Source organism: Arachis ipaensis, chromosome B10 (assembly GCF_059453495.1).
Source record: "Arachis ipaensis isolate K30076 ecotype BB chromosome B10, ASM5945349v1, whole genome shotgun sequence".
Taxonomy (NCBI): Eukaryota; Viridiplantae; Streptophyta; class Magnoliopsida; order Fabales; family Fabaceae; genus Arachis; species Arachis ipaensis.
The window spans coordinates 14,730,935-14,747,962 of record NC_142435.1 but is presented as its reverse complement, the minus strand read 5'-3'; the positions used below and the strand labels follow the sequence as shown (position 1 = coordinate 14,747,962).

The window sequence follows — 17,028 nt, the reverse complement described above, 5'->3', positions numbered from 1 at the left end:
ACTCTTATTAAAATTGAGAGAAAATATTTTTTTTTCAAAATTAATAAACTCCTTTCCTAAATTCTCTCATCTACCTCTCTCCATTTTTCTATTTCTCTCTACTATTTTTACTCTATATATATGTTGAGTTAAGAAATTAACTAAATTAATTAATGATGACAAACATTATTTTTGAGCAAAATAAATAATTAGTGTTGATTAATTATATCTACTTATTAACTAATTATTTATTATATGTTGCAGGCCAAAATGTGAATTACAGCCCAAATGGAATGAGAAACAAAACAAGGTTGATGGGCTGGTAAATCAAGCAAAGCCCAAAAGGAAGCAAGCTTAAGAAATTAAAATGAGCCAAGCATATCTCTACCCGATCCAAGCCCAATTTTGTTTCAGCAAACAATTCCCTCCATTTTGCTTAACCAAGGCAACGTTCCTCTCCTCTCTAATCAAGTCACATCAAGACTTCAGAAAAGTAAGAAAGAGAAAGAGAAGAAAAGCTTCCTCCATAAGCCAATAACCAAAGAAGCAAGAGAGAGAGAGTTGAAGCTTGAAGCACAGAAGCTAAAACAGAAATCCCAAGCTAAATCAAGCTTAAGAAAGGTAATCCATCTCATCTTGCATGCATCAAATCTTCATCCTTTCTTCCCTACTCTCTGCTCTATCCGAAAATGGCTTTGAAGGGAAAGTTGTTCTCTGCCCTATTATGCTGTGTATCTACGGTCTTAATCAAAACTTGGGGACCAAGCTGGTGTTCAAGGGTTCAGATTTGGTTGACCATTGGAAGACAATTTCGGTTACCTCTTCATGGCTTTCGGTCAAGTTGGAAAAGTCAGAAGCAAAGGTTACTCTTTGATGTTAAAGAAGAAAAAGTAAGCTTGTGGGTTGGTAAAGCTCAAGGCTCAAGGTGTTGACCTTGGATGAAGAACCAAAGAACATGCATGAAGATAAAAAGGAGCTTGCTGTTCATTCAGAGGCAAGGAGAGAAAACCAGTGAACCTGAGGTGTTTGTTCTGAGAGAGCTCTTTGAAGAAGTTCAACTAACTGGACAGTGTAACCTAATCAAAGGTGCATTCCGCCAGTATGAAGAACTGAATCAGAGGCTTGCTAATCTGGTTTTTCGCATAGCACAGAGGCTGTTAATGAAGTCAATCTCCTTCATGTTTTACTGATTGTAATGTACTTTTCTAAGCTTATCTTTCTGTAATTTCTTGAGAGAAAAGGCATTGTGAGAAAGCTTGAGAAAAAGCCATGAGTGGAAAAAGGCTGAGAGATACACTTGAGAGAAAAGCCTAGAGTTATTTTCTGATTTCTTTAGGTTGATTAAGTGTCTTGTATCTAGTATCTGAATGGTATCCCTTTCTTAGTTGGGTTAGCACTAAGAGGTATAGTTAGGTATTAGCATAGCCAATGTCAAGTTAGGTTAGAACTTGAGTGTGAAAGGATTGGGTCAATCCTGTGTTATTGGTGTATGTAATACTGTTTACTATAGTGAAATTCTTCCACAGTTGTGGAGGAGACTGGATGTAGGTTGCATAGCACAAGGCAACCGAACCAGGATACATGCTGGTGTTAGCTTTTCTCTTCTCTGCTGTGTTCTGTTTTCTGATATTCATGAGACAAAAATAAATTGTCTCATAAATTTCCGCTGCTAAGTTACAACAGAATCAGAATTGCAAATCTGTTTTAAAAAGGGTAACAACAGTAATTAAAAGGAAGGCATAGATTCAACCCCCCCTTCTCTAAGCCTACCACAACCTTCAATATAATTATAATTTATATTAGTAATTTGACAAATCAAAATATGTCATCCGATATTTTTTTACAATTAAAATATATTAAATGTAAAAGTATACACATTAAATTATTTTAAATTTAGATAACGAATATTAAAATTAATTATTAATAAAAAATTAGACTTTTTCATATAAAAATAATAACTAAAAATCTTATTATTTAATTTTTTATCTGCAGATATCTTGGTCTTCTTAGCCAGAGACTTTTGTCAACTTACGACTTTTTTGTAAAAGTAGTTTGATTTTATAAATCTTTTGTGCCATTCATAGTATATTTATACTGTTAGAACAAAGTGAAATATAATTTTAAAAAAAAATTATTCTCGTAATGTTATTATGGATAAAAATACTAGTTCTAATATAATACACAAATACATTAATGCTAACTTAATACATGAATGATGAACAAATAAACTAATGCTAACTTGATGCATAAATGAACTCATGCTAACTAATGCCACTGGTATGATGAAAACTGAACTAATGTAATTTAACAAATTCTAATATAATACACAAATGCACTAAAAATGAACTAATGCAATTTAAGAAAAAAAAAAGTAGAAACAGAACAAGCCCAATTTCTGCAATTTTAATACAAATAATTTAAATTACAGAATACAACAAGTTAACTAGATTTCAAAATACAAGCATAATTTTATAAACTAAATTCTCATAATAGAAGCATAATAGAAGTATAGTGAACTAAATTCTCAAGAACCTATTTGTCCTTCGAACTTTATTTGCAAAATAACGTCAATGACTTATTTGTCCTTCGAACTTTATTCCCCTTCCAGCGTGGCACCGTAACGAATACCTGGACACCGTTTCAGCCACGTCAGCCAGTTCTGTTTGGTGTATGAGAGACAAATAGACGAAAGGACTAAATTATCCTCCGTTTGTTAAAGTCAGGGACCTTTTTGTATTTAAATTTTGTGAGGAATGTATTTGTCAAAAAATTAAAAAGTCAGGGACTTATCTATCTTTTTTCTAAAAAAAAAAGCCAATTATTCTATAAAGTTAAACGAAAAAAAATCAAATTTAAGTAAGAAGAACAATTAAGGGTAAAAAACTAAAAATAGGTCAGGCGAGTTCTTAGTCTATCATAGGCCTATAATCTAATCTGTACTTGGACTAGTCTAACCTGATCTGTTGTAAAACAGGCCTAGACACACGCTATTATAAAAACTTAATATATTAATAGGCCGAATTCAGACTCACTGATAAATCTTATTGGCTTGTCTGTGCTTGTTAAAATATAAATAAATATTTTAAATTTATTATATTTTATTATAAATATTTTTTTATATTTTAAATGGGTTATGCTACGTGTACACCAAAATCAGCCACCAGTATAAAATATATATTGTAATACAAATATATATTAAAAATAAATTAAACCATATATGTATTTATATACAAATACATTGGTGGTTGATTTTAATGACTGATTTTAGTATACAAATAACATTTTCCATTTTAAATACTTGTAAACATTAAATAAATTTGGCATATTACATATAAGTAACTTTTAAAAAAAGTCATGTTTTTTAACAAATTTCAGGTGAAGTCAGAGTCAATAACAACCTAAAATATATAATATTAACAGTTTGGATATTATTGTTATATTTTTTTTCTTTGAGTTCAATTAAAAAATTAATAATTTTTAGTAAATATCTATCAATTTTTTTAATTATATTGTTATTATAAAGTTTAAATATTAAACTTTAAATTCTAATTTTTAATTTAAATTCTAAATTTTAATTTAAACTCTAAACTTAATCTCCAAAATTAAAAGATTAAAAAATAATTTTATACTCAATTTTGTACTTTTTTTTAATCGATATTTTTATTTATCAGTATTTTTATCGGACATTCTCAATATATGTAAACTACTAAAAAATAAAAAAAATTCATTAAATTTTAATTGATGAGTACTTATTACAAGATTTCATTATCTCAAATCATCAACTAGAGTCAATTATAGATTTCTCAAATCATCAATTAAAGTCAATTATCTTATACTCCATTTGATATGTACAATTTTTTAAAGTCTAACTAGTGTATGAACCGTGCTTAGCACGGAAAAATTTATAAAAGTAAAATATATATATATATATATATATATGTTTGGATATTTTAAAAAAAATACAAAATAATTATGTTAAAAAATTTATAAAATTATTATCAAAATCAAAGTTTAAATTAAAAATAGTGAGTAATAATTATTTTACACTTTTTTTTTAAGTAAAATAATTATATATTGATACAAAATTTAAAATAAAATTAAAATATTTATATTAGAATCCTATTTTTTCAAAGGCTTCTCTGTAAACAACATTGATGGTTGAATTTGCAGACATTCCTACGTAATTCATAAGTAAAATTTTTAAACATCTCTTACTCTTAACTCTTGAAAGTGCCACATATAGTTGGCCATGTGTAAAAATTGGTTTGGGCAAGTACAATCCAACATGAGATAAAGTTTGTCCTTGAGACTTATTAATTGTCATGGCAAACGATACTACTATGAGAAACTATCTTTGTTGGAATCTAACTGGGACGATTTCATTTGTTGGTACCATATTCATTATTGGAATCAAAGCAATATGACCAACATTGTTACCCGTTAAGACTTCACATTCTATGACATGATTTCTAAGCTTCCTAACTTGTAGCCTTATACCATTACAAAGACCACTGGATTGGTCAATAATCCTCAGTAACATCACTGAAACACCAACCTTGAGTATTAATTTATGTGGAGGCAAACCAGAGCAATTTATGCTATTCAGTAATTTAGGACTATAGAGATCTAGTTGACTCTCCATATTCCCTTCATCCATACAAATCGAATCCGAACTGAGATATAATTTTCTCCCTCCAGGAATGATAGCCATCAGATGGTTGTTGACCTCTTCAATGATGTCCAACGTGGGAGCCAGTATATTTCTTGCTTTGAAAAATCCTTTGGGGACATGTCATCCAAAATATTTGGATAAGAAAAATGAACCAACTCATCAAATGCCTGGTTCGAAGAAGGAATAACAATATCTTCTAGAAGACATATCTCAGATTCACCATCCATATTGTCACATATTAGACCATCACAAACTTTCAATAACCACTCACCAAATTGCTTTGTCTCATCTTGATCTGAAGTAGTCGTTCCTATAGAGAGTCTCATATTTTTTGTTAGTTTGAGCACCTGACAAAATTTTCAAAGGTAAGACAAATCACGGTTGAATGAACAATATCTTGTCTCAATCCTCGTGAAATGACAGAAAGAATTTGTCTAAAGTCTCCACCTAGTACAACCACTTTTTCTCCAAAGGACAAATCTTTGTTATATGTTGGAGAAAACCTCATGATATCACATAAGCATTTATCAAGCACTTCATAGTAGTACCTACTAACCATTAGAGCCTCATCCCAAATTATAAGTTTAGCTTTCAACAACAGTATTGCTTAAGGGGAACCAGGTTTGATGTTACATACAGAATCCTCAATTATATTTAGCAGTATTTTGAACCTTGAGTGTGCCGTTCTTCCATTGGGAATAAGTAAAGATGCAATATCACTTGAAGCAATGTTTAACAAAATGTCACCCTTGAGCGAATCTCAGTAGACATAAGGTTTCAAAGAAATTTTTCCAGTACCCCATGACCATACACAAAAAAAACCCTTCATCACAATACATAGGTAATGCTGCCAACAATATCTCAACGTATCTAGTGACTCTCTATAATAATATCTCTATCTTTGCTTAGTTGTTCGACATCGTCAACAATCAATTCAGTCACTTTAGATGCAGATGGCAAGTTGTATGTCTTGCCATCTGTGGTCCTTTTACTAATCAACTTAAGCTTTATGTTTGTGCAATTTTTCTGTTGGTACCTATTTCTTGCATAGCAAAAATTTTTTGCCAAACTATTATATTTATCTAGCATGTTTCTTAATATTGCCACAATTTTCTTATCCCGCTCATTTATAGCTTCATTGAAACTGTACACACACAAAAAAACACACAATAAATTTTATGTTATTTTCTCTCACAGATAAAAAATAACTAAAATATTTGATTGATTGCATGAAAATTACCGAAGTGTGCGTATCTGATTATCAATCTCATTTTCTGTGTCATAGATATATAGTTGGGCAAATATTGGTCGCAGACTATCCGAAGGAAGTAAGCTACCAATGCTATGGTAGTTTTGACCCCCAGACTTAAAAATTGGAGAAGCAGTCCCATTGTTCACCCCACGGTTAATTTTTTCGGCCATTGATGTAAAACAAAACATTGAATTAAATGCCCTTATATTTTTTAAGAAATGAATACTTCTTTGATCTCCTCCAGTATGAAGCTGAATGAGCTCATCAGGTGGCACAAAAAGTAGAGGAAGCTCGATCTTTTCTTCCATACGACATAATGAAAACTTTGGTTGGGGCAACTGTTTGAATTTAGCAAGCCTTTTTTTAGACCACATCCATGCTTTACAGTGTTGACATTGATAAATAGGATTTTCTATATCCCACACATCTGCCGAATGAACTCTCTTTAGATACTCAGTTGTCATACCGATGCAATTTAGTCCATTATGTACACAAAGATGCAAATAAATATATAGATAAAATTTTTACATATCGTCTAAAATTTCTGAGCATGGTATAAATTTATCTTCTATATTCACATCCGACATTGAATCATCATCACCATTCAAATGGTTTCAACAGCAGAAACCACATACATTGAACCCTTTCACCATCTCAATACAGGTCCGTCCGAATAGAGCTGTGACCTCCTTATCGAACACAACAAAAGTTGTTGTAGCAGTACCATAAAAAATCAACAAATTCAATTTATACTTGCTTTTTTTATTTAAAAACATCAATTAACACTTGGCATGTCACCCTTTAGTTACAATAAAATCATAAAAATTATATTCAACATAATTTAGTCTAGCAGAGGAGACTTTAGTATAAAATTGTTGTAGGTATATGAATTTTTTCTATGTACTCTATCACATTTTGCCAATTTTTCTTTTTGTGGATAGACGATATTTTCATCAATCAAAGCAGTTTTTGTTTTTAATAAATTATTCTCTTATTGTCTTCTAATTGTTGGTATTAAGCTAGATATTGCTAAATAAATTAAAAAGAGACATAATCAATTATATAACTATATTACTTTTTTATGAAAAGATTGCACAAATAAGTCCAATTAGAGTCGTACCTATCAACCACATTATTCACGTCCTTATTACAGTCATCGCATAAGTATGTATCCGCATTAGCTTCTGCCTTCACGCTGCAAACACAATATTTATACCAACAACTTAGAACGGGTTCAACATTAAGAACAGTGGCCAGAATAACATAGAATCCAACCTACATAGGAACAGTTTGAAAGTAAAAAAAAAAACAAACAATGAACCAAACATAAAAAAAAGTAGTTTTCTATAAGACACTCGCATCCGCAGCCACATGTAATTTCTTTATTATCTTCCTCTCAGTGGAATATAAAACTTCATCTTCGTTAACATACCCCGGTTTGCCATAAAGTACAGACACGTACTGCGAGATCTCTCTATACTACACGCTATTTATCAATCACAACGCCATAAAAATACAGTCAATATGCACAACCATAAATAATTCACAATATTGGTACAATACTTTTTTCGAAGCATCATAGCCTCAGGAACATCTGAATTTATCATGAGCCTGGTACCATACATAATGTTCTGTAAAATATTGGTACCTATGTACAATAATCATTGCTTAAATGAGTTGTACAATTATACATGACAGAAAAATTATCGAAAAAAAAGTAACCAGAAGTGTCCTTAGATTTAAAACAACTATAATCTACTCTGAACCTAATTAATTAGTAAAATTTTTTATTCTAGCAATGAGCTATACAAAAAATATTTATTGTAAATATAAAATAATAAAAAGTATTATATAATAACAAAAATATAGCTTGTAATTATATATTAATTAATTAATTCTTGAGTAATTCAACATAGAATTTACAATAAAAAAAACTGGTGATACAATTTATCCACGTGTATATAATAATATTTTTTATTACTTCAAATTTTAATTTCTAGAATGCTAGCCATTTGCCGGAATGGTTATTACTGTTTTCTATAATTTCACTTGTAATTTCACATGATCAAAAGTATAAAAACACAAAATATAATACTTATAATTTTGCTTCCATCACATGTAGTATCACACTCTAAAATTTAAAAACAAAAAAAATTATTATTATATATAACATCACACTATAAAATTTTAAAACTAAAAGTATCTATTGAATTGCATCCCAATAATTAGTAGAAATTGCTACAATAAGATATAACCATTCGATAGTGGTCTAATCTTCACATACCTCGAAAATTCTTTACTCTTGCAAATTAAAAAATAACTACCAGTAGCTGTTGCTCACCCACTGCCACAAGACCTTTGATCCGGTCTACCATCTCTCCAATAACAGTAATATTAAGCTTTAAACTGGAGAGAAAATATAAATTATTTAGAAAATAAAAAAATTGTTTATATAAACATATTAAGTGCTGAGTAAAGGCATCGAAAAAATGCCCCCGTCATTCTCAATATGAATGACCAACATGTCAATAAATTTTTTATCCTTCACATATTTCCTCTCACCTTCTACACCGGTCATAACTCCAACAACGTCTAAAATAAATATCAAATAGAAGATTGTGCACAAATCACCTGTCTTAGTGATATTTTATCATAAAAACAAAAGAAAAATCAACTTATGTACTTGTCATAAATCATACACTTACCAACCAAAAAAGGATATTGAGGAGAGTATCCCATAATTTTTCTAAAAGGGACTAACTTAATACCATATAACGGTATTGCATCACAGAAAGAGAGTAAGATATAGTAATTCTTTTTTGAAAAAATAATCGAAAATGATGTGATGTTGTGCGGTACAATCCACAGTTGTTGCCAACTCTAAAGTATGTAAAAACATACACAACTCTCTCCAATATCAATGATTCGAACACAGATATCAGATCCTTACCTACAGAAGTATACATAGTTGTTTTCTATTTTTTCACGAAGCAAAATATTTTATTATTCACTTTCTACACACAGTACCAATAAGGTCCAACTAAATAAACAAACAAAATTTATATAAAATATTTCTTTCAACAAAAATAACTGAATAAATTAAAAATATAGTTTAATTCCAAAATATTAAGTATTAAGTATTAACTAACAGATTTATATTCACCCAAAAGGAAGAATATACATATAATGGATTCAAATATTTAATACTTTAATGTATACTATCATTATATTTTATACAAAAAAATTAATTATGTATTAACACAATAATTAAAATATTTAATTTAAAATGACTAATTTTATTGTTTATTAACTTTCACTTGAGTATAAAATTTTTGTACTTGACTTTTTTTCACACAACTCATATGAAAAACAGGTTGAGAAAACTTTTGATTTATTTTTTTAACCATAGATATTAAAAAAAAAATTATGATGACAATCATGCATCAGAATTAAATGTTATGTAGAAGAGGGTTAAGACCATCTCCAGTAGGGAACTCATCCAAGTTCCTATTTATGGCCCATCTGTCATAAAAAAGTAACTCCACATCAGCTTTTGCGTCATAAACAATAAATAGGAACTCAAAGCATCTCTCTCTTCTCCATTAGGAGGAACTAAGTTTAGTCCCTATTGTGGTCCCACTTAATTAATTAATTAAAATACTTAAAATTAATTAAATTAATTTTTTTCAATAATATTATTTAAATTTATAAATTTAAAAATAATTCATTATTAAAAGATATTAATATTAAATAAATTCATATATAATAATAATAATACACAATATATAATTCGAGATTATACTAATTTATAGTTTTATGTTTACAACTGCTAATTTTAATAATATCATTAGCATTTTAAATTTTAAAAATAAAAATAACCAACTCAACTAAAAATTATTTTATAAGGTATAAAAATTAAATTTATTTTTTAATGTAAGTAAATTTAATTAATTATAATTTAATATAATAATATAAATAATATTCAATATTAATTATAATATAAATAATTAATATAAATTATTAATTAAATAAAAACTTAATTATTTAATTTAATTAATTATTATTTAAATAATTAATATAAATTATTAATTAAATAAAATATAATTATTTAATATAATTTTTATTATAATTATTACTAATTTAATTATTATTTAATTATTTAATTATTTCAGATTTTATATTATTTTTTTTTTATAATAACTTGCCAAATGGCAAGTTATTATTGGTTAATTTGAGTCCGAGGGACTCCCTTACCTTGATCCTTGTGCGGGAACTCACTCCTCCGCTCCTCCAATGGTTTGAGTTCCTATATGTCAGAAAAAAGTCAAAGAGAAACTCACCATTGGAGGTGCTCTAAGACTAATGACAATCATGCATATGCGTTAGTCATGCTCTTATTATTTTTTTCTCTTTTTTTTCCTCCATATGCATCTTTGTTTAATGTGATTGATTTAGTCTAAAAATTTGAATGTTAAATCAGTGGAAGCTATACTGCTTAGTTTATTTTTCTCTCTTTTTTTTTCCTTCATATGCATCTTTGTTTATTTTTTCTCTTTTTTTCCTACTTTTTTATTTTCTTTTTATCATAATTCACAAGTTCTATGCTTTGTTTGATTGTTATATAAATTATAGATCTACATTGGGCTGCTTAGGAAATTAATTTATTTTGCTTACGTTTTAGAATGAGTTTAATTAATAATTTGTTATATAAAATTAATTCATATTTTTAATAAATCAAATCTAATGATATTAGTTAATAATACATAGAATAATTCTATTTAAAATGAAGAAAGTCTTGCCTTATATTATTTTTGCTTAACAAAATATAAAAATTAAAACTTAACAATTCATGGAATATAAAAGGCCAAGGAAATAAGATAATTTATAAATTATCTTTAATTTATATATAATATAATTAAATTTAATAAATTTAATTAGAATAAACAACAAATTATTTATTTTATTTCAGACTTTATAAATGAATAAACCAATTAATTAATATAAGGAATTACAATTAATGTAGTAAAATTAATTAAGTATTATATACTATAATAAATTATATTGATATTTAAATATCTAATCAAATCAATTAGCTGATATAATTAAATCATATCAAAACACTTAAAAATGCACTATTCTTAATTAAATACTATCTATACTATATAAACCACATTTAAATCCATTTTTCCGTGTGTATATAATTTAAAGTAATTTACAATTTATTTGATTGAATATTATAATATAAAATAATTTATAAATTAACGTTAATTCATATATAATATATAATTAAATTTAATGAATTTAATTAGAATAAACAATAAATTATTTATCTTATTTTAGAATTCATAAATGAAAAAACCAATTTTCTAATATAACGAATTACGATTAATATAGTATAATTAATTAAGTAATATAAATTATAATAATTATATTGATATTTAAATATTTAATCAAATTAATTGGTTGAAATAATTAAGTCATTATAATAAATTGTATTGAATGAGTTAAAATAATTAAATCAGAAAATACTCTTCAGAGCATGCCACGTCAGCTCCATCATTAAGTGCAGAAATCCAATTTTTGTATAAATAGAATAGATATGACAAAATAAATTAAAGTTTGAGTTTAATCATAGCAAGAATTCAAATTTAAATTTTTATAAATTAATTTATTTGTGTTAAAGTGAATTACACAATAAAAAATTCATAAAAATTTCTAATATTGAAGTAGACAACAATTTATTTATAAATACAAAAAGTGTATTTAATAAGTAAGAAATTATTTTATTTTAATTTGGTCCATAATTCACATTATTTGAATTTAGCTCAATATATATGATTTGATTTGATTTGATTTAATTATTAGTTGAAAATATCTCAGTTGCCTATTTTATTCATAGATTTATTATTTTAATGACTAATAAATTAATCAAATTAATTAATTAGTACACACAATAAATTTGGATTAATAAATTAAAATAAATAAATTAAAAAATACTACCAAATCAAATTGATATAAATTACAATAAATTATATAATATTTAAATATTTAATCAAATTAATTAATTGATATAGTTAATTTATCGTAATAACTTATAGTTAATGAGTTAAAAGAAATAAACCGAAAAACATTCTCAGAAGCATGCTACGTCAGCTTCATCATTAAGTACAAAAATTCGATTTTTATATAATAGAATAGATAAATTTAAATGCGTAATATTATTCTTATTAAAATTATCTAATTATATTTATGCAACTTAAACTTTTAGAGAAGATTATTAATGGCATCTTATTGGTCAAAAAATTTATTAATGACTCTAGAGTCTAAATAACTTGATGTGAATTTCTTTTTATTTTTTACATTAACTTTAGATAAAAAAAAATTAGTTCTCACATATAATTGAAAACTTAAAATGCAATTAATAAAAAAAATTTATCTATAATTATTAATGAGATGTAAGCTAGATATAATGAGATAGAAATAAATTATATAAATAAAAATTTTGTATAATAGATAGAGTTAAATTCAAGGATAAGGATATTTTTTAATTAATTTTTTAATTTATTCAATTACAATAATAATAATAATAATAATAATAATAATAATAATAATAATAATATATTTGTGTAACTTAATTTAACTTTCTCGTAGACAATTCCTAATCTATTTTATATTTATCTACATTAAAAAAAAAGAAATGAAGAATATACAATCTTTAACACGGTGCTCTTGCTTGACTTGCTTTCGAATGCAATAGAGAAGACACACGCAATTTCTATCTCGTCGCCGTTATTCCACCTGTCCAGTCATTACCGTTGTCGTGTCTGCTCCGCCGTTGTGTGCGTTGCTATGCGTCATCCAATTTAATGAATTTAATTAGAATAAACAATAAATTATTTATTTTATTTTAGACTTCATAAATGAAAAAACCAATTCACTGATACAATGAATTACGATTAACGTAGTCTAATTAATTAAGTAATATAAATTATAATAAATTATATTAATATTTAAATATCTAATCAAATCAATTAGTTGATATAATTAAGTCATTGTAATAAATTGTATTAAATGAGTTAAAATAATTAAATTGAAAAATACTCTCTGGAGCATGCTACGTCAGCTCCATCATTAAGTGCAGAAACCCAATAATATAAATAAGTAAGTAAGTATTTGCACTATTATACTTCCTGTTCTACATAATGACTTAAGATATTTATTTTGTATGTTAAATAATATAAATAATATTTTATATCTTATATTCATTAAATGTTGATACTAAGAGGAGAAAATTATGTAATAAATTTTATAAATAGTAATTAAAAAAATAAATAATTATTTATTATATATAATAATTCTTGGTATACATAGGATCATGTATATATTAGGATATCTATTTTAATTATGTGAGTAATTATTATTTTTTTTTATTATATTAGTAAATAATATTTAAAACTAAAAGAAAGAAAAATAACTAAAAAATTTTCTTAATTTGAATAAAAACTCTCTTATAAATATAGTAAAAATATAAGATGTGATGTAGAAAAAGCTAAAGCGACATAAATTTTTACTGAAAATAAAAATATTTTTTTGTTCATTTTTTTTAGACACATAATTATTTTATTCAAGGTATAAATTTTAATTGATATAAATTAATGATAGTTAAGTATACCAAAAAAAAAGCAATCAATAAAAAAATAAAACTTAAATAAGGCAAATATGTTCTGAAAAAAATTAGAATAAAATAAAAACTCCAATTATACCCATTAATCATAATCATATATATTTATTTTAAGATTTATACTTCAAAAATTCATAATATTAATATTTTTTATTTTTTATTTTTTTAATTTTAGACTATTATAAATATTAGTTGTTCTCTAATAATAGCAATCTTTTTAAAAGAATAAACTTAATTAAATAATTTTAAAAATATATCATGATTTTTAAAATAACAAAAAATGTACAATTACCTAAAATATATTACTTTTGTGTAGCAATTGAAATTTAATTGCCAATATAAAATTTATATATAATATCCTATCATAAACAAATAAGTGTTTAATAAAAGAATTTAATATTTATATAATATAAAAAATAAATTAAAATTTGAACTTAATCATAGTAAACGCTCAATTTTAAATTTTTATAAATAAAATTTTATCATTTTTTTCTCAAAGTAACTTATACAATAAAAAATTCCTAACGCATTATTGATACTCAAATAATAGAAATAATATATTAATAAATAAAAAATATTATCAAAAGTTAAATATACAGATAAAAAATTATAACTTGCAAAAATATTTTTAGAATTTATTACACAAATATTAAAAGTCATGTATTTATATAAATTAAATTATATTAAATTGTAAGATATTTAGATATTTAATTAAATTTAAAAATAAATAGTATGCCAATTCAAATAATTTAGATTGGAGATAAAAAAGATATATAATCAAATTATATCATATAACATAACATTTCTATAAGTTTTTTTTATAAGAGATTTAATACAAAAATATTTATCATTATCTATTTAACGTAACACTTTAAATTTAGGTGAATTGTTTCAAAAAATACCCTTTTTGAATTATTTATTGTTAATATCTGGTCAATTTCATAACATTCAATAATGACATAAATGATTATATTTGAACTACAAAGTTAACCTAAAATAAAATATAGAAATTGATGAGAACAAAATATTAAGACAAAAATGATTAGAAGCCTAAAAATAGAAAAAAATATCAAATTTAAATAATGTCAAAAAGAATCTAATATATAAAGATGTGAATTGTAAAAATAGAGGGATACATATATAAAGGAGAATAGCATGCATGCATAGACGTTTTTTCGCTATATCATAATTTGCTCCAGCTATACAATGAATTCAGTGGTAGTCGGCAGCTCCATTGAGCAACGGTAATGCTTAAATTGAGACATTTTCGAGTTATAAACAAACAATCAACGAAACATTATTTATCCATACCTTTTCATTTATCCATAAAAAAAATTTACATAAAAAAAAAAGAAGAAAAGAAGAGTTGAAATAGCAAGAGCGATAAAAATGATTATTCTTATCATTTTGTTTGACCGTCTATATAGAAGACCAAAAAATCATGATTATCTAACAAAATTAGTTTGTATTTATTTCATTTAATTTGAATAAGCAAGAAATGATCATATTTTAGTTTAGTATTTAATTCACATTATTTGAATTTGACTCAATACATATAATTTAATTTGATTTAATTATTAGTTAAAAATATCTCAATTGCTTATTTTATTTATAGATTTATTATTTTAATTATTAATAATTTAATCAAATCAATTAATTAATATACATAATTTATACCTAATTTGATTTAATAAATTAAAAAATATTACCAGAAAATTAAAAGAAATAAATTAGAAAATACTATTAAAACAAATTGATATAAATTATAATAATCATGTAATATTTAAATATCTAATCAAATCAATTAGTTGATATAATTAATCTCATAATAAATTATATTTAATGAGTTAAAAGAAATAAATCGAGAAACACTCTCAGAAGCATGTCACGTCAGCTCTATCATTAAGTGTAGAAATCCAATTTTTATATAATAGAATAGACGTTAATTCATATATAGTATATAAACAAATTTAATTAGAATAAATAACAATTTATTTATTTTATTTTAGACTTTATAAATGAAAAGATTAATTCACTAATATAACGAATTATAATTAATGTAGTATAATTAATTAAGTAATATAAATTATAATAAATTATATTAAAAAAAGAAATATTTAAATATATAATCAAATCAATTAGTTGATATAATTAAGTCAGTGCAATAAATTATATTGAATGAGTTAAAATAATTAAATTGGGAAACACTCTCCGAAACATGCCACGTCAACTTCATCATTAAGTGCAGACATCCGATTTTTATATAATAGAATAGATTTGCAAGTTAAGTGACACATGTCTGTTGATTATTTTAAGGTGAATTCTACCATGTAGAAGAAAGATTCCTTCTATATGTGTAGAAATGTGTTGTCATATTTTGAGTAAAACAAGTGTCTAGAGAGAGAGTACAATTATAAGTATAGTGGGAGACAAAAGCTGATATGTGGACCCCACTGCAATGAATTAATTTTTTTAATAATTTAATAATGTAAAGTTGATTAGGTATTAATGATGAATGATAATGATGGGCTGTTTTTGTTTTTTTTTCTGTAATGGATTTAAGTTTTTGGGTCAGGCCATTTTTTTTCTCTGGATTTGGGTCTTAATTGAATTTTTTTTATGAAAAATATTATTCTAATTTATCTTTTAGTTGGGTTAATTGTCTCTAATATAAATTAATAATTAAAACATATCTTCTTTTATTAATTCAAGCGCCTCCTAACTGGGTATATCTAAAATGAGCTCAACACTTATGTGCTTATTGAATGTGCCATATTTATATAGACCATTAGATTTGTTTAGATTAAAATCAAAGGCTAATATAAAAGAAGAGTATTGATGGACTCTAATAAATACAGAATATCATAGTACATAAATAAATGCTTTAAATAACAATACTTTAATACACAATACTTTAAATAGCAACATAATCTTTTATTCTTAAATAATTAAATATAAAATATATAAATACAAAATATCTAAATATTTTTATTTATTAAAATTAATTATTATGTAAAATTTTTTTATAATATTAAAAAATTATATTAAAATAATATTTTAAACTGTAACATAAAAATATAAAATTATTAAAATTTTATTTTATATTACTTGATAAATAATTCGATTATTATATTCAAAATTTATTAACTACCTATTTTTATTAAAGTATATAATATAATTTTCCATAAAAATATTTTTAAAATATAATTTACGTATATATAGAATTTTATAATCTGTGTGTGTATATATATATATATATATATATATATAATGTATTATATATAATATTTTAAATAAATTATATTTTATTATATATAGGTTAATAGTAATTAGTTAGTTATTATTTATTAGACTATTAATTTTATTTAACACATTTCAGATATTTCTATATCGAATAATGCCAGTTTAATTGATCCTTAAGTCCTGTTTGGTTTTCTTCAGCAT

At 24.7% G+C, this 17,028-nt stretch overlaps 1 protein-coding gene across 1 annotated transcript; it reads right to left on the bottom strand.

The window, feature by feature from the left end:
• Positions 1 to 4,327: 4,327 nt before the first annotated feature.
• LOC148579216 (uncharacterized) lies at positions 4,328 to 4,690 on the bottom strand. The gene has a single exon (XM_088489199.1). It carries the CDS (start codon positions 4,688 to 4,690, stop codon positions 4,328 to 4,330), a length of 363 nt encoding a protein of 120 aa, XP_088345325.1.
• Between the last annotated feature and the right edge of the window lie 12,338 nt (positions 4,691 to 17,028).

What these genes read in the sequence shown, in the direction of transcription:
- LOC148579216 (XM_088489199.1), bottom strand. Translation starts at nt 4,690, where the DNA reads ATGGCTATCATTCCTGGAGGGAGAAAATTATATCTCAGTTCGGATTCG.